General features: G+C 38.4%; 1 protein-coding gene across 1 annotated transcript in view; it reads right to left on the reverse strand.

Annotated features, from left to right (window-relative positions):
• The window catches only part of LOC140482603 (NADPH oxidase 3-like), a 71,967-nt gene that overhangs the window by 34,192 nt on the left and 17,822 nt on the right, over positions 1 to 19,953 (reverse strand). Inside the window, exons 8-9 of the mRNA XM_072580122.1 lie at positions 1,015 to 1,107; positions 61 to 314 (exon numbers count right to left, since the gene is read on the reverse strand). Of these exons, the coding sequence (XP_072436223.1) occupies positions 61 to 314; positions 1,015 to 1,107 (347 nt within the window). The remainder of the gene's footprint in view (positions 1 to 60; positions 315 to 1,014; positions 1,108 to 19,953) is intronic.

A 19,953-nucleotide genomic window follows, 5' to 3' on the forward strand; every position in this document is an offset into this window, starting at 1 on the left:
TTCATTATTTAATGGTATAAAACTAGCAAGATATGTATGTATCAGTCTCAAATTATAAACCTTGGCATCTTCCATGCTTCCCGAAATCCCCTTAAATGAGCTCCACAGGCCTCATAGAGAGCACTTGTCCAGTCTCCCATGGCTCTCATATGAATGCTAAAGTGGTCTTCTTCAGAGGCAGAGGTTAATGTGAATGGATGCCATTCATATCGAGATATTGAAGGACAGTGCAGGAAGATGTACTGACCAGCTTTCATTTTAAAGCCTTGTTTTTTCATTTGAAGCTCAAGTACCCTGGAGGGATGTACAATCACCTGTCCATCAAAAGAAAGGTTCTTAATATAAGTAGTCTTGTAAAGTATTGTACATAGTTCTTATATTTACAGTAAAGTCAAAATTTCATCAGTTCTTAGGAGATATTGCTGAATCTGAACTTGGGAAAAGTCTAATGATAAATGCTCACTTTTAATTAAGTTAAACATTTAACCAAGTCTTTAAAACCCATGCTTAGTATAGCCATCATTACTTCCTGATTTACTTTATCTTCATTTTTTTCTCTTTAGTATGGATGGTGACTTGTGCGATAGAGTCTCCCTGATCATCTATAATATTGATGTGCAAATTATTTGTTCATTGTTTTTATATTTATTGTGCTGACTATAATACAGCTCTGCTTTATTCATCAGGGTATAAGGAAACACGACAAACTAAATGTTTCAATGTAAATGACCTTCCTGTGACATTTGATAGAGCAGCAACAGGTTCATTGATTCAGAACTCAGAGGCCACATGCATCACTCATGGTACTACTTGACACCAGTTAGATTGGGGTTTATCACTTCTTAATCTGGCTGATAGGTCAGATAAATTTTAAAAATACATATAGCTGTTCACCAAAGAGGAAGGGAAATGCTAAACTGTCGGGTGAAATAATTTCTGAGCACAAAACAAGTAAGATATAGGTATGTAAAGAAATACTTCAGTCAGAGTAAAATGTTACCAAGTAGTTTTTACCTTTGTAATCACGACTTTTTGCAGAGATCTATAATACCGAATCAATCTTTCACAAATGTACAGAAAAACAGGACCCAAAACCCATTTCCAAGTCTGAAAAGAAAAAGTATAACAATTGTTGAAACAAGCTCAGTATAAATTGACACTAGAGAGATTGCCTCACTGTTGGCTAATACATTAAAGTTGCTTCTTAGCTGTATTAATTTTTATAACTTTAATGAATAAGTAGTCATGCTATACAATTTACAATTGAAATGCAGGTATTGTTCTAAGCATTCGTGCAAAGGCAATTTGGAAGAGAAATAGAAATAGAGAGATAGAGAAAGAAATGGAATTCGTGATGGGAAAGAATTAGAATACAAATTTGAAATAGACAGAGATATATTGAGAATTAAAGGAAGAGAAGAGAAACAGGAAAAACAAAGAAGAAAGATCAAACAGAAAAAGGGAACAAGTTATATTTGGAAATGGTTGCAAAAGTCCTCGAGAATTTATTCAGTGAATGAAAGTGTAGGTATGTGAAATGACAAACATTCTCCACCTATGAAGTTATAAACAATAGTTTAATTGATTATAGACAAGAATAGTGAAATACTAAGTGGATATGCCATTGCACTGCTTTCATAGAAATACAGGAATTGCTCGAAGAAAAAAAGGACTACAATCAATCTAGATGATATTCAAACATCCTGGTAGTTAATTAATAAAATGATTATGGATTTGTTGATTAATCATAGGAATTAGTCTCAATGCATTAATGAACATCAGACCCAGGCTTGAGACAAGGAAGGCCATGGTAGTGCAGAACTTTGAGAATCATAGTCATCTTCAATTATCATGTGATAATCAAATTTTCCATGTCATAGACTTCTTTCAGAAAACAATATTCTATATCATTTAAATTTGTGAGTGTTGAAATGGCTTTTCATCCTTAAAATATGATTGCTTTCTGACACCAACTGGAGTGATGATGATCGGGCTGACAGAAAAACTCATCTGAAATGCAGAAAAATTATTTAAAGATATACCTGCAGGAATGAGACAAATTTCTGGGCCTTTCAGACTGAGTCAGAACCATGAACCACATTGTGACCAGGGTCCTCTAAGACATTAATTACCGTCACTAAATGGCTGCGGCAGGAAATGTTCATTTATAATGTGTCATAAAGGTCAAGCTTAATATTAGGTTCAATGGTACAGGCACTGCGAGGAAACAAAAATATCAGTTTTGGAAACTAGTGAAGGAATGTTGGATTTGCAGAGAATTTGAACTTACATGGTTGGATTTTCACCATTCACATGAGTAGCTCAACTCAGGAAATTTCCTGGCTCAGCTTCCCTGTCTCAGGAAAATGTGCTCTAAGCAGGATGACATTTGGTCTGGGAAATGGGTGTAAGATGAAGTTGGGTGCCTTGTCTCCAGCTGCAGGTTGAAGGTAGCCATAGCATTTGCCACATGCATTGCCAAGCAGCAAAGCTAGTTGTTTATAAAGTCTGCTTTGGTTCTCTGCAATGTTGTCCCAATTGTTTGACAACTGTGTTCCTTAACCTCACAACTCCTTCTACCCCACCACTCCCTATTCTACAGGCATGCTAAATCACGTCAACCCATTAAAGATCTGCGTCCCCTCAAGAGGGGCCTCTTGGTTCGAGATCGGTCAAAGGACTTGATAAATGTGGTCTATTCAAAAAGCAAGGTTCATTAGTTTATTGAATTAAGGTACCTTGACGCAATTCTATCCAGCAACACAGAGATTGAAGTTTCTGTGTTCTGTGATGAAGTTGTTCAATTACATTTGAAAATTAGACATTATTTATATGTTTTTTAAGAAATAGTACAGCCTTAATTACAAGAAAGACAAATCACATATAATAAGGTGACATGATTTACAGCAAGTTATTCCAATGATATTTCCTGGGATAGGGTTCTTAATTACAAGAAAGGTCCAATCAACTGTAATAAGTGACATGATTGAAGACAGGCTAATCCAATGGTATTCTATGCTAAAAGATATCTTATTTACATAAATTATCATGCCATGTACTGGTTCAAGGTTCGTTGAAATGGTCAATTAATGTGTCAGTATTCAGCTTTTGAAAACTCTATTGTCCTCTTATCTTTGAACTGCAACTTAATTCTGCAAATCAGCAGTATGGTTCACAGGCCATTTTATAGTATTCTTTTAAATCGAGAAACCATTTTGTTCAAATAAAAATCTACATATTTTGTGGCCTAAATTCAAATTTTAGATCCTCATTCCCCACTTTGGTCATTCTATGACCACACCATAAAGGCATGGATCAAATTAATCCAATTCAATGGCAGGAAAAGACTGCCATACTTCATTTTCCTCCAAAGGGGAACCAAAGGCAGGCAATGATGTTTCCTCATCATGATTTAAGTAAAGAAAAAGCATATTCAGGTTGGAACCAATATTGTCAATAGAAGTTAATATCTTAGCAATAATATGCTTAACTATAGCAATACCAACAAAAAGACCAATTAAAACAATAGCACCATACAAAGACATATTAATTAATCAGTTGTACCATGAGCAAAACCCCAATCTTCACATCCCGCACTTTCATTCATTTGGTTGACAAAAGTGTGAATATTATCAATATGTCTAGTAATGTTTTCAAAAAAATCAGTGACCCTCATAATGCATTTTCCTTTAATTATAATGCAAAATCCACCTTTATTTGACCCTATGCTTTTGCAATGTTTTCTGGCAAAATACCATTTAGACTTGTTCTAAATGGACTTTAGCACGAACTGTTAATTTTTTATGCAGTTGACCACTGCAAAAGTCTTTCTTGGAAACATTCAGTCTTTTGGCACACAAGGACATCTTTCTGGCATAGTTGGTCCACAGTCTCTGTTTGCTCAGGATCGCACAGGTAAATTGTCCCTTCTTATGCACCAATGCTGGCAATGACAAGTCCACACAGCAGGTCAAGTTCGACCTTTATCATCTCCCCCCTTGCAAGGTTGGAGACCGTGAAGTGTCCATTGTAATAAAGTATAAACCATTTCCTCCTTGTATGTAAGTATATAAAATATACATATATTCAATTAAAATAGGCAATAGCAAAGAAGTAACACAAACTAATCTGGTAGAGATCACCCATATTCTGGTTTGAGTATTGAGGGAGTACCATTTTTGATGTCATAATTTGTGCTCTTCTGCAGGCTAGAAGCTCTAAGAGCAATTCTGAAATAAATAATTCTCAAATTGATCAAACTCAAATAGCCCGTTGGAGTAAATATATTGCCTATACTGGCAAAAAGTTCGTTCATTTAAAATTATGCACTAGCATTCCCTTCCTTCCCATTATTTTCTTATGTTATATGGAAAAGCCCAGGCATGGGCCAATTAAGCAAATCTATTTTTATAAATCCAGCTTTGCTGGGATGTAATGCTCTTTGAAGTTTTGCTACTAAAAAAAACCTATATTATCTAAAATTTAGATTAGTTCTGCAAATATATATTGTATACTTTTTAAAAAAAATTAACATTGTGCTCAATTAAATGGCCTAATCTACAGCTTTGGTTAGTAGTAACTAGAATTAAATGTAGAAATCTGATGATGACTTTGAGAAAAGTTGGTAACAAATATTGGCTAGAGGGCAATGCTGTCCCCAAATTATGGTAACATGACGCAAAGATTTCAAATCATACTGAAATTTTTCTAATATTGAGCTAACCTTAGAATATAGATATTGGTATAGTCTTAAAATTATAAACTATCACTGGTTCAGTTATAAATATCTAAGTGAACATAATAGCTTAGCCAGACACCCCTTCTTAGATCTAACAGCCCAATCCAAAAATAAATCAAATCAACCAGTGTGTATTCTTACAAACTCCATACACAAAGCAAAGATATTTAGGCTTAGCGTCCATGTATGAAATCAAATCATTTGATAATTCAGTCAGTAGTATATTGTAGTATAAAGTGCCTGTAAATATTTCAGAAATGGAAATTTGAAAATTACTTCCAAATTTCAAAACAATATTAAAAATAATCCAAACACTAAACCTGTATGATTACAATCAGTGAGCAACAGAGAAATCAGCCTCTACATTGTGAATTGGCACTGAACAGACAGTATCATTCACCCATGATTTTGCACCTTACCCAGGTTTGGCCTACCCATCCTTATATTGTGTCTAAATGGGTTTTGCTAGGGACCCAATGGGATCAGAAGTTTGGGGTGTAAGGCTACCTGCTTGGCAGCTACATCTCCTTGCCCTTTACTCTAGAAACAGTATCAGTTTCATCAGGATGAGCCAGATATTTTGATAAGTGTCAGATTGATTGGACAAAATAGTATTACTATAATGCTGCCCCCTTTGAAGTTAAAAATCTTCAATGTTCCCACAAAGCTCCAAAATCATGGTTCATATTAAAAGCACAATGAAGAGTCAGTGTATATTAGTAGATTTTCCTTTTGATAGGATGAAAGCAGGTCAATTCCCAACGTCAGCTCCGAGGTAACATTAAAGGCACATTACTCCACATTGGCCACATTTCAACAGTTAAAGCAAGGGCCAGGCATTTGCTCCTGGGTTTTGATGTCTTGTTGCCAGTCACAAAGGTTAAATGTTGGGGCCTGTCTGTCCCCATTTTCAGGATCCCCTCGAGAAAGCATTATCCAGCAATGGTTGTCGGGTAGGTACATGAGGTAGGTTCCACCCCCAGTGGGTATCCTGGTTCCAATCAACCCTATCAGGGCTGGCATATGGCATTTGGGATCGCGAGGATGCTGAATATAATTTGCTTAACCTGTAACTTGCATCATGGTTCCGTCTGGTTCTGGCCATCCCAAAGGAAAACCACCACTCACCTCATTTGCGACTGGAAATTCCTGGACTGGTTTGTACTGTTGGTCTGGATCATGTCAGTGACTCCAGCCAGAAAACATTGCAAAAGCATAGGGTCAAATAAAGGTATTGATTGCTGTTCCTTTGTTTGTCACTTCCATCCGACAGATAGGCGCATCTTTCAGACTTGTAACACAAACCATTCGTATTCAGGCTACTCCTAGAATTTTACTGCATTTGCATCCGTATCACACTTGGACATACTGAGCAAATTTGGCTGTTTGGTCTTGTAGTCAGGAGCATGCTTCATTAACATTACTCTAGTCCCTAGGATGGGACCCAGTTTAGGATAGTGCAAGTCACTCATCCCCATGATATCGACTATGAAGACTGAATGCTTCAATTTCAAAAGAAGGAAAAGTTTCAACAAGTGGATGCTTTAAATTAATGCTGGGGACAATCAGGAGATGATTCAGTTCCCTACAGTGTAGAAACAGGCCCACGTCCACACCAATCCTACGAAGAATAAACCACCTAGACCCATAATACACCTAACACAATGGGCAATTTAGCATGGCCAATTCACCTGACCTGCACATCTTTGGACTGTGGGAAGAAACCGGAGCACCCGGAGGAAACCCACACAGACACAGGGAGAATGTGCAAATTCCACACAGACAGCCATCCAAGTCTGACATTAAACCCGGGACCCTGGTATCGCAAGGCAGCAGTGCCAACCGCATAGCCACAAGGCTCAGCATGTATACAGCAACAAAATCCCAATTCTCAGACATAGGCTCAGATTCCGAGTAGAATCTAAGTTTTTTTTTATTTTACAGTATTGTTGCTTTAACCTTGTTTATGTATTCCTCAATCTTAGTTGCCTTACATTGTTTTCTCATGTCATTTCTAATTTTTTAAATGCATATATATATATATATATATCTATATAAAACCATTCCCAGTCACCTCCCCAACTTTTGGGAGTTTCATCTGCCATATATATCTATCCCTATCCCCCAATCGTCTGCAAGATTTCTTCAACTGGCCAGTAAAGTAGCTTTCCATTCTTTAATTAACAATGAATTAATGCAGTCATGTTTTAAATTAGCCATTAATCAATATGACAGGTCACTGAGAATGTGTGATGATATCCTGCCAATTAATATTGATTCAGGCTAATACAATTGATTTATTATAAATATTAATAATATAAATAATAATATATAATTAATAATGAATCTTTATAATAATAAATAAAATAACCATTATCTTTAATTCAAGATGGAAATCCAACAAGTGACTAAAACATTTTTAAAACTGTATTCGGCTGCATTTCCCTCTTATTGCATCATTCTCTTCCCTTCTGTAGTTGATCTCCTTGCCTCTATTTTCATTTTAGCCTCATTTAACCAATTTATTAATTTATGCTTGTCTAACTTTAAAGCCTGTTCCTAACTATACATTTTGGAATCTTATTTGTCATAATCTGAAAGCTAATTTTAGGCTTTGAATTTTCAGCGAATCAAAAATTGCAAGAGGAGAATAACTAAATAGGTGATTTGTCTCATTCACTTGTCCTAGTCATTGTATCACATAGCTGTGACATTATGGAGCTTGCCAACTCCATGAAATGGGGCAGTGATGCTACAAAAGAAATAATGATTGATATACCACCCGATTCCTCGATACGTTTGGCTGTCCCTAATTTCCAAAGGTTGGAATGCTGGGTGACAGCAGTGCCTGCATAAGTCAGGCAGTTGTCCTTTTTCACCATTAGGGACACCTCATGATACGGATAGAATTCAGCTTGAATTTTGGAGAGAGCACTGAGTGGAGTGGTACCAAGCATACTTTATGCATTACTGAATGTGGATACATCTGAAGAAGGTTATGGAATATAAATAAGTTTTCAATTATTTTTGTGGATATTGGAGGATCAACAGAGCTTAGTTCTCATTGTCTTGTTTTGAGAGTGGATCTCCTCTGTGGTAATATATCAATGGTCATTTTTTAAATAATATATCTGAGTAACATCCAACATTTTATTTTCTTATATAATTTATAAATATATATTTATATATTATATATCAATTGGAAATTCATTTATTCAGTATTTAATATTTAAAATGTAAAATGCATACAGTTCCCAACTTTGAAATCCACTATAATTATATGGTTTTAGTCCCTTAATTTAAATCCAAAATTAGTTTTCTTAAGTAATCCTGACCAGTCATTGCTCAGTTACAATGCTATAGGTCGTGAAATAACCGGAGCTGCCTTAAAAGGATTTGTCTATTCAAGTTAAAAAAAACTACTATTGCATGAATAATGGACGAATCCAAGGACACAGATATTAACCATAAGATTTTTTTTGATGATTTATTACAATCTGATGTTGAACTGAAACTTCAACTGTCATTGAGGGAGGGAACTTTCTGAACAGAGCTACGGCTGGCACATCATAATCACCAATGAAACACATCAGTCTTAAAATTAAGTGGAAACAAACAAGTCTGAAACACAATAAAAAGGTTATAATGTTGTTTTCCTCCGTATTCAATTTCAAATCAGATTAATAAGGTTGGCTTTTATGTAAGGATAAAAGAGATTAGTTAGAAACTGATAGCAAGGCAGTCATGACCTGTAAAAAGAACAGGAGTTAATATTTTATTTCATAATCACTGTAAAATCCTTAACCTTAAAAGAAATCATGTTAAATTTCCATAATAGAAATCAGATTCAAAACAGTTCTGGATCTCAAGCTCCAGGGAACAAAGCACAAACATTCAATCACCAACAAACAAATATGCATTCAAACTGAATCACAAAGGGTTAAACTTTCTATTAGCTGTACAACTTTTTTCTCTCTCTCTCTCTCACTCACACACACACACACACACACACCATATCTCAGTTTTTAGCTTGGGAGTTTAGTCTGATAGATCCTGGCTGTGGCATCATTGCTTAACCAAGTGTGGAAGAATTGTTACCACTGGCCAGCCTTATCTTTTAACACATCAAGAAAGAATAATGGCCACCCTCCATATTCCATCAACAAAGAACAATCACCAAAACGAATAAAAAGCAACAAAGCAAGACAAGTCAAGCTAAACAGATGCAACAGGTACAACAACATCAACACAGCAGATACATCAACGAGATTATTATCTTGTCAATGTTGTTGCTGGACTATAGCAGTAAAGTTATTGAGAATTAAGTGAAACAGCTGTACATTTCAAAGACCGATCAGCCTGTAAGGAAGAGTCTGAAATGGGAGCTGCAAAAAAAATTACATAATAATATAAAAAAAAGAGCACCACTCGTCTAAGTCCGAATTATCATTGTCTTCCTCATTAAAACTAAGGCCAACCATCGAATTGCGCAGTTCTGTTTGTTTACCGGTCACTTATGACTTCTCCTTTTGTTTCTGTAATTGTTTTGCTCGAGCACTTCACTTTTAAAAACTTCAACAGACTTCATAGCACCATTTGCAGTTAATTCAATCCCCAATTTGGTGGCAGTATCCTGCCACGAACGCAAAACTGATTCTTTGTGCCTCTCATCACAAAACTGTCGCCATAATCCAATTAACTCTTTCGTTCTCGCTCCCATGTTACGTTGCCAAAGCAATTGCTGAGATTTAGGGATGCCTAATGATATTCTTCATCAGCCAATGTTTTGTTTAGACCTCCATACAGTTTTCTAAAGGCCTCAAACCTTTCGGGAAATTTTTCACATAATTTCACTAACGATGATGAATCATGTGTTCTGTCTATGTAATTACCCATTTTAAAATTACTTCAGTTTTATGGCAACTAATTAAAAAAAACATTACTCACTGATCAGACTTCCACAAATGTTAATCAATTTCACAAACCTTTTTATTAAACAATAACTTTTATTATAAAATATTGTGATATTTCTTTTCTTTAAAAAAATGTTTTATTATATTAATAATAACCTATAAATAAATATCAGGAACCTCTTGCTCCCTCTAGCTTCAAATACCAGGGGCCTCTTGTGCCCTGTAACCTCAAATATCAGGGGTCTCTTGCCCCCTGTAACCTCAAATGCCAGGGGCCTCTTGCCCCCGTAATCTCAAATGCCAGGAGCTCCTTGCCCCCTGTAACCTCAAATACTAGGGGCCTCTTGCCCCTGTAACCTCAAATACCAGGACCTCGTGCCCCTGTTACATCAAATATCAGGGGCTTCTTGTCCCCTGTAACTTCAAATGCCAGGGGTCTCTTGCCCCTGTAATTTCAAATGCCATCACCTCACACACCCATAGTAGGACTCATACACACAATACCAGCCCATAGAACTTCTGTGTTTATACCCGGAGAATATTAAATGTTATTAGTGGTGGGCAGAGTTCATAGGTTGACATTGAGGATATGAGGAACCAATGAAAAAAGTGTTGGCATGAATTGAATAAGTAAGAGCTTTTGAAACAATCATTTAAAATGTTTCCACACCTAGACCTTATTTCACAACCCTTTATGAACTACCAGCCCGAGAACAGCTAGCCTGACTCTAGTTTAATTGCTGGGACTAGGAGCTGTCTACTCCTGCATAGGAGCCAGTCAAGCCAGAGGATGCATGCCAATGAAAATTGGAGGTGTTGGGAGTATGCCAAGAATCCTGAAATGGGGCCCCATTCACCATTCAAAAACAAAATCCAGCCCATCATTTTCTTTTAAGTCTAACAATTGTTGAATGTTTTTGTTTACGAATTACTAACAGAAAAAGCCCAAAATTTGAATCGCAAGTATGACTGAATGTGTCAGCAGAGATGGTAGGTCTCACATGCAGCTTCATAAAAAAAAATTCCAAACATTACTCAACAACTGAAAGAAAAACACAAATAAATATTAGAGAGTTTCAAAGTATTACATTTGTGCTGCAAGACTTTAATGGGGCTAATCTAAAAAAAAAGGACAGGTTTGGGTTGGGTGGGGATTAAACTCTTAAAGAGCTTCATGATATAAACCTATCTCTAACCCAACACTTCAGGCTTTAACTGAGATGGTATGGTGGATAGGAGTCTAAATTGATTCAAGGAGGCTGGTCGGTTCTTAAACACTGAGACTATGAGCCTCATGTATCAATAGGCTTTTGAATTTTATTCCTGTTGATTGGTCTCCCCCAAGCCCTAATGCACAAGATCCAACTTGCTGCTCCACTCTGTGTTCAAACTCCCACTCATTCGATTTGCATCTGTCTCCTCACTTGGAGAGTGTCCCACTTCCCATCTTCAACATATTTCATCCTGCAGACTCCATTGTCTGACTTTCCACACAAATGGAATCTCAACCTGATTTCTGGGAATGGAACCAATTAGTATTGAGTTAAAATTTCACAAACTTTGGGAAATATTGATCTCTGTGTTCCTGCAGATTTCAGATTCACCTGTTCCATGTGTAAAATGGCTATTACCCAAAACCTTTATTTACATCTTATGACTCATTCCGCAAACCACTGTGAACAATAGTATTTACTTAAAAACCCATTTTCCATAAGAAAATGAAAAATGTTGGAAGTTACTTAACATACATGGTCTGTGAATAAAGTTATCATGTGTAACCAAAAAAATTGTTCTTTCTGGTCTGTCCAATTTTGTCCCATTTAGACACACATTGCACAAATAATCTTTGTATGAGATTGTTGTCTGTTGTCTGTTAATTCCTGGGGTGATGCTGCTTCTCTGCAGAATATTTTTGCCATATCATTAGTGCTGCAAATTTTGCAGCATTTATTGGAGAGCAGTTCAGGGATTAGATTACTTACAGTGTGGAAACAGGCCCTTCGGCCCTACAAGTCCACACCGACGCGCAGCCCACCCAGACCCATTCCCCTATATTTACCTCTTCACCTAACACTATGGGCAATTTAGCATGGCCAATTCACCTAACCTGCACATTTTTTGGATTGTGGGAGGAAACCGGAGCACCCGGAGGAAACCCACACAGACACGGGGAAAATGTGCAAACTCCACACAGAGAGTCGCCAGAGGCGGGAATTGAACCTGGGTCTCTGCCGCTGTGAGGCAGCAGTGCTAACCACTGTGCCACCGTGCTGCCCAGGTATCTATCTGAGACTGATGATAATTCAGTCCCTTACTTCCTTGGCAAACTCCCATCTGCTTCATCAGCTGTCTGCTGTGAAGAGCAGCCTCTCCATTTGCATGTAGATATACACAGCTGTGATGATAGCTTTGGCTGTCATCTTTCATCTGTTTGTTTGAGGTGACAACTTCTGTACACAGGGCCAAAGTTCAAAATAGGCTAACTATGTTGAATGTTTACTTTTAACTCTGGCAAATATTTAGCAGCTTATCAAAGTGAAGTTGGGCTTCCTGTCATTTCACTTTGGTTTTGTCATTCAGTTTTGTTAATACTTCTGGTCTCAGTAACTTCTTAGTGTTGGAAATGTAGTCTGGATGTGGCATATCATTTGTCACTACACTGGACTGTTTTCCCAAGCTTTGGATTATATATTTTTCCACTCTACCACTTGCCTTGTAGCATTTGTGTTGGATCTGACTGACTTTTGTTTGGTTATCCCTTTAGCATTTTCATTGCTACCTCCACCTTTCTATTTGACTGGGGATTGTGTGGAGATTTGTGTGCAGTGCCACATTTCTCAATTGTGATCTCAAGCACTTCCTGTATTTATTACAAACAATTCTAACGTTGCTGCTAAAGTCTATCTCTCTCTGTGTGATGACGCATCTTAAGCTTTTGAAAAAAGTTTACTATACATGGTTTTCCAGCAAAGGTATATTCCTTTCTAATTATTTCATCTTATTTCAAGGTTTGTGAAGGTTTGTAGCTCAGGTTGAGGTTTAGGGTGTAGGTTTGCTCACTGAGCTGTAGGTTTGATATCCATATATGGTATCCATACATCTTATTCTATTCACTAACTCCCCAGGGCTCTGTGTACACGCTTACTTGTCCATTCTTCATTTCAATTATTTCATTCATTTATTTAATTCTAACTAACATTTAGTTGATACTTTGATTTTATTTTATCAAGTTCATTCAAACTGCATGCCTCACATCTGCAATTTCGCCTCCTTGCACAACGAACAATATATCTCGACTGTGATAATACATTGGGCAATAGATTTTTTAAAAAAAATCATTAATAGTTCTTTATGTCTTTTGCAGGTCTAACTATATTCTTCATAGTTCTATCCTTAACCCTTCTTACATTGACCTCAAGTTCAACTGTCAGTGATCTGGCAATGCTAACATTCCAAGACACTTTTTCATGCTTATTTTCATCAAAAGAATCATCATTCTCCATACAGACCACATCATTCAAAATATTATAACCTAATGTTGGTGACCATAGCATGAATGAATTTCTAGGAATGTTCTTTGATGATTGCAGATTTCATTATCATTCACAACTCCTCAGATACTGAAGTTCACGCAGCAAGAACTGGACAACATTCAATGCTGGAATAGTAAGTTGCAATTAACAATCATGCCACACAAGTATCAGACAATGATAATTTCCAACAAGAGAGAATGTGACCATCTTCTCTTGGTATTCAAAGTGTTACCATTGTTTATTTTCCCACTATCAATATTCTGGGGATATACAACTGAATAGAAATTTAACTGGGCCATCCATACAGATATTGTGGCCACAAAAGCAGGTCAGAGGTTATGGGAATTCTACAGCGATCAACTCACCTCCAGACTCCTCAATACCTGTCCATCATTTACAAGCACAAGTCAGGAGTGTGCTAGAATACTCTTCACTTGTCTGAAAGAGTACAGCTGCAACATCACTCAAGCTTGTCACTACAAGGGCAACACAGTCCACTTGAATGGCACCCAACCCCCACCTTAACTACCTCTAATACTGATACACAGTTGTAGCAGCATGAACCATTTCCAAAATGCACTGCAGCAATTTGCTAAACCTCCTTCACAGCAACTTCTAAACCAATGACATACGCAATAGATTCCTTGGGTGCTGCCACAAGAAACCCCATCAACAAGACAAGAAGTACTGTATTGATAGTGACGTGTCATAGAACAAACCATCACAATGTTGAAGATGAGTTTCAAAGTGAACAACAGGCTTTGAGATTCCCTTTGGTGTCACTAATGTGAGTATCCAGAATAATAGGAGAGTGTTAGTGTCTTGCAACACACTGTGCAGTTGAGAAAATAGCAGGTAGAATAGAATGGAATTTGCTGATTAAACACGTAAGGAAGAGGAAGAGTTGGAAGACAGAGAAGAAGACGCTTCATTGCCATATCAACCATTTACATCTGTCTCTAAGATACAAAAGGTATCCTACAAAACAAAGGTTCAATTTACATAAAACCAAAGTCTGAAATTCTGCAGCCTTCTCCCACTAGCTAGAAAATCGGGTGGGCAGAAGAAATGTTAAAGAAAACTTAAAAATGATATTGGGAGAGGAAACTCTCTGAACTAATCACTAAATTTTGAGTCACCAGTCCACTACTGGTGGAATACCAATGATGATGGAATGATGCCTGCAATTTCCCACTTAAGGGATTAATTGGCAGCAGGGCAGGAAAGCGTCTTCTTACCTCAGACTTAAGCAGCATAGAGTCCTCAGCTTTCATCCTCACATCCACTTAAATGCCTCGACCATCAAACTGGTCACAGAGCAGGGATCAAATTCCATCCGTAATGTGCAAAAACGTGGAACTATTTTTAGGTAGGTAGAATGGAAAAGCAAAATATTTCTTAAAAGTTGAAATAATATATACATTAGGATCCAGAGGAATTTGGGGGTCCTTATGTCCAAGCTGCAAAAAGTTACCATGCAGGAAAAGTAAGCAATTAGGAAAGAAAATTGGACATTAACTTTTATTACAAGTAGATAGGAATAGGAGATTCAAGAGCTTCTGCTGTAGTTAAATGTGACTTTGGTGAGGCCACAGCCTGTGTAATGTGTATAGATTAGTCTTTTTATTTAAGAAAGAATGTAGTTGCCTTCAAAAAGAGATTGTGTAGGTTAATTCCTGCATTGAGATCTCTTCATTGAGTAGAATGGTTCTCCATTCACTGATAGAAAGATGATTTCTTTGAAATGTATATAACTCTTATTTTCTATTTTCACTGCAGATGATGCAGCGGGGTAGGGCTTCAGAGTCCTAGGCTCACATGTGTCCATCTGCTTTCTTTGTTGTTTTTAAAAAGGTTTTACTCTTTTTCTTCGTTTTTTTTCCTTGTTTTAAAACAAAAGTCTTTGTGATGGGTTAATTGGCAGCTTCTCCCGGAATTCGGGGCCAGTGACGGTGGCAAATCTCCTCTAACGGTCAGAGGTGGTGGCGGAAGTGGTAGCAAGATCCTCCCAGTAATCGATGTGAGGCTTGTAGGCTGACCGAGACTTCAAGCTATAGCTAGGTCTGGGTGCCTGCATTGGTGATTCCAAACACCATTATGGAGATAAGATTTAGACTTTAAAATACAAATGTTTTTCTTACCTTCTGGCTTTTATTTCGACTGTGTTTTTTTAAATTCTGGTTTTGTCACCCAGATGGCACCAGAGAATGGTGACTTTGTAAACTTTCCACTCCATTAATATATTCCGATACTTGAACACACGTAATAATAAAAGCTAATTCTAATTCTTATGGGGCTGACAAAATGACTGCAAAAGGCTGTTTTCTCTGGCTGGAGTGTCATGAATGAACAGTTACATATTGAGGAGAAAGGGTCAGCTATTTAGGATTAAAGTGAGGAAAAATCCCTTTACTCTGGAGGTTTTAAGACTTTGGAATGTTCTGCCACAGAGAGCTCTGGATAATGAGATGATGAGATCAATAGACATTTTTTGGGACTAAAGTAAGTGAATAATATGAGGTTAGGGCATGAAAGTGGAGTTAGAGTCATAGAGACGTACAGCATGGAAACAGACCCTTCAACCCGTCGACCAGATATCCTAACCCAATCTAGTCCCACCTGCCAGCACCCGGCCCATATCCCTCCAAACCCTTCTTATTCATATACCCATCTAAATGCCTTTTAAATGTTGCAACTGTACCAGCCTCCACCACGTCCTCTGGCAGCTCAGTCCATACACATACCACACTCCACGTGAAAAAGTTGCCCCTTAGGTCTCTTTTATATCTTTCCCCTCTCACCCTAAGCCTATGCCCTCTAGTTCTGGACTCCCCACCCCAGGGAAAAGACTTTGTCAATTTACCCTATCCATTCCCCTCATAATTTTGTAAACCTCTATAAGGTCACCCCTCAGCCTCCGACACTCCAGGGAAAACAGCCCCAGCTTGTTCAGCCTCTCCCTATAACTCAAATCCTTCAACCCTGGCAACATCCTTGTAAAACTTTTCTGAACCCTTTCAAGTTTCACAATATCTTTACGATAGGAAGGAGACCAGAATTGCACGCAATATTCCAACAGTGGCCGAACCAATGTCTGCATAGGCGCAACATGACCTCCCAACTCCTGTACTCAATACTGTGACCAATAAAGGAAAGCTTACCAAACACCGCCTTCACTATCCTATCTACCTGCAACTCCACTTTCAAGGAGCTATGAACCTGCAGTCCAAGGTCTCTTTGATCAACAAAACTCCCTAGGACCTTACCATTAAGTGTATAAGTCCTGCTAAGATTTGCTTTCCCAAAATGCAGCTCCTCGCATTTATCTGAATTAAACTCCATCTGCCATCTCTCAGCTCATTGGCCCATCTGATCAAGATCCTGTTGTAATCTGAGATAACGTTCTTCGCTGTCAACTACACCTCCTATTTTGGTGTCATCTTCAAACTTACTAACTGTACCTCTTATGTTCACATCCAAATCATTTATGTAAATGACAAAATGTAGAGGACCCAGCACCGATCCTTGTGGCACTCCACTGGTCACAGGGCTCCAGTCTAAAAAACAACCCTCCACCACCACCCTCTGTCTTCTACCTTTGAGCCAGTTCTGTATCCAAATGGCTAGTTCTCCCTGTATTCCGTGAGATGTAACCTTGCTAACCAGTATCCCATGGGGAATCTTGTCGAACACCTTATTAATGTCCATATAGATCACATCTACTGCTCTGCCCTCATCAATCCTCTTTGTTACTTCTTCAAAAAACTCAATCAAGTTTGTGAGACATGATTTCCCATGCACAAAGCCATGTTGACTATCCCTAATCAGTCCTTGCCTTTCCAAATACATGTACATCCTGTCCCTCAGGATACCCTCCAACAACTTGCTCACCATCGACATCAGGCTCACTGGTCCAGTCAGTTCCCTGGCTTGTCCTTACCACCCTTCTTAAACAGTGGCACCACGTTAGCCAACCTCCAGTCTTCCAGCACCTCACCTGTAACTATCGATGATACATGTATCTCAGCAAGAGGCCCAGCAATCACTTCTCCAGCTTCCCACAGAATTGAAGGGTACACTTGATCAGGTCCTGGGCATTTATTCCCTTTTATGTGTTTCAAGATATCCAGCACTTCCTCCTCTGTAATATGGACATTTTTCAAGATGTCACCATCTATTTCTCTACATTCTATATCTTCTATGTCTTTTTTCACAGTAAATACTGATGCAAAATACTTGTTTAGTATCTCCCCCATTTTCTGTGCCTCCACAGAAAGGCTGCCTTGCTGATCTTTGAGGGGCCCTATTTTCTCCTTAGTTACCCTTTTGTCCTTAATGTATTTGTAAAAACCCTTTGGATTCTCCTTAATTTTATTTGCCAAAGTTATCTCATGTCCCCTTTTTGCCCTCCTGATTTCCCTCTTAAGTATACTCCTATTGCCTTTATACTCTTCTAAGGATTCACTCGATCTATCCTGTCTATATCTTACATATGCTTCCTTCTTTTTCTTAACCAAAGCCTCACTTTCTTTAGTCATCCAGCATTCCCTGTACCAACCAGCCTTTCCTTTCACCCTAACAGGAATATACTTTCACTGGATTCTCATTATCTCATTTCTGAAGGCTTCCCATTTTCCAGCCGTCCCTTGACCTGTGAACAGCTGCCCTCAATCAGCTTTTGAAAGATCTTGCCTGATACTGTCATAATTGGCCTTTCTCCAATTTAGAATTTCAACTTTTAGATTTGGTCTATCCTTTTCCATCGCTATTGTAAATCTAATAGAATTATGGTCACTGGCCCCAAAGTGCTCTCCCGCTGACACCTCAGTCACCTGCCCTGCCTTATTTCCCAAGAGTAGGTCAAGTTTTGCACCTTCTCTAGTAGGTACATCCACATACTGAATCAGAAAATTTTCTTGTACACATTTAACAAATTCGTCTCTGTCTAAACCCTTAACACAATGGCAGTCCCAGTCTATGTTTGGAAAGTTAAAATCCCCTACCATAGCCACCCAATTATTCTTACAGATAGCTGAGATCTCCTTACAAATTTGTTTTTCAATTTCCCTCTGACTATTAGGGGGTCTATAATACAGTCCCAATAAGGTGATCATCCCTTTCTTATTTCTCAGTTCCACCCAAATAATTTCCCTGGATGTATTTCCAGTAATATCCTCCCTGAGTACAGCTGTAATGCTATCCCTTATCAAAAACGCCACTCCCCCTCCTCTCTTGCCTCCCTTTCTATCCTTCCTGTAGCATTTGTATCCTGGAACATTAAGCTGCCAGTCCTGCCTGTCCCTGAGCCATGGTATGATATCCCAGTCCATGTTCCTAACCTTGCCCTGAGTTTATCTCCCTTTCCTGTTAGGCCCCTTGCATTGAAATAAATACCATTTAATTTATTAGTCCTACCTGTCCCTGCCTGCCCTGAATGTTTGACTCACTTCTGTTCTCAATTATACCAGTCTCAGATTGATCTCTTTCCTCACTATCTCCCTGGGTCCCACCCCCTCACCTTACTGAAACGTTTGTCTATACCTCTGATTAGAGAGTCCCCCAACACAATTGATTTCTTTGAATCCAACGTCCCCCTCAGTGCATCCCGAGCAGCTCTAGCAAATCTCCCTGCCAGTATATTAGTCCCCTTCCAATTTAGGTGTAATCCGTCTTTCTTGTACAGGTCACTTCTACCCAAAAGAGATTCCAATGATCCAAAAATGTGAATCGTCCTCCCATACACCAGCTCCTCAGCCATGCATTCATCTGCTCTATCCTCCTATTCCTCCCCTCACTAGCTCGTAGCACCAGGAGTAATCCAGATATTACTACTCTCAAAGACCTCCTTTTTAAATTCATGCCTAAATCTATGTAATCTCCCTTCAGAATCTCAACCATTTCCCTTCCTATGTCTTTGGTTCCAATGACCTCTTGCTGGTCCCTCTCCCCCTTGAGAACATTCTGCACCTTCTCTGAGACATCCTTGATTCTGGCACCAGGGAAGCAACATACCATTCTGATTTTTCGCTGCTGGCCACAGAAACATTTGTCTATACCTCTGATTAGAGAGTCCCCCAACACAATTGATTTCTTTGAACCCAACGTACCCCTCAGTGCATTATAGCCAGTCTCAATACCAGAAACATGACTGTTTGTGCTATGTTCCCCTGTGAATTGATCACCCACTACATTTTCCAAAACAGCATATTTGTTTGAAATGGGGATAGCCACAGAAGACGCCTGCACTAACTGCCTATCTCTCTTACCTTTCCTGGAGTTAACCCATCTATGTGGGTATATCTGCGACATTTCCCCCTTGTTATATCTGCCATCCATCACATACCGTTGCTGTTGCAAATTCCTCATTGCTTCTAATTGTCTCTCCAACTGATCCATTTGATCTGATAGGATTCGCAACCAACACCATTCATTGCAGATATAATCCACAGTAACCTGTACACTCTCCTTAAACCCCTTCATTTGACAAGAAGCACATATCACTCTACTAAAGGCCATTTTTGCTCCTTCACAATCTACAGACCCAGAAAATAACACCATCTTATTCCTCTACAAAACTCTGCTCCAGGTTAAATTAATAGTTATGGCTTATATTTTAAGTTTAATCAAGAGACATATCTCAAAAAACATATAATCAAGAGGTTTTACATTAGATTAGATTCCCTACAGTGCAGAAACAGGCCCTTCAGCCCAACAAGTCCACACCAACCCTCTGAAGAGTAACCTAAGCCCTACTAATGCACCTGTCACT

The sequence above is a fragment of the Chiloscyllium punctatum genome, chromosome 11 (assembly GCF_047496795.1).
Source record: "Chiloscyllium punctatum isolate Juve2018m chromosome 11, sChiPun1.3, whole genome shotgun sequence".
Lineage (NCBI taxonomy): Eukaryota > Metazoa > Chordata > Chondrichthyes > Orectolobiformes > Hemiscylliidae > Chiloscyllium > Chiloscyllium punctatum.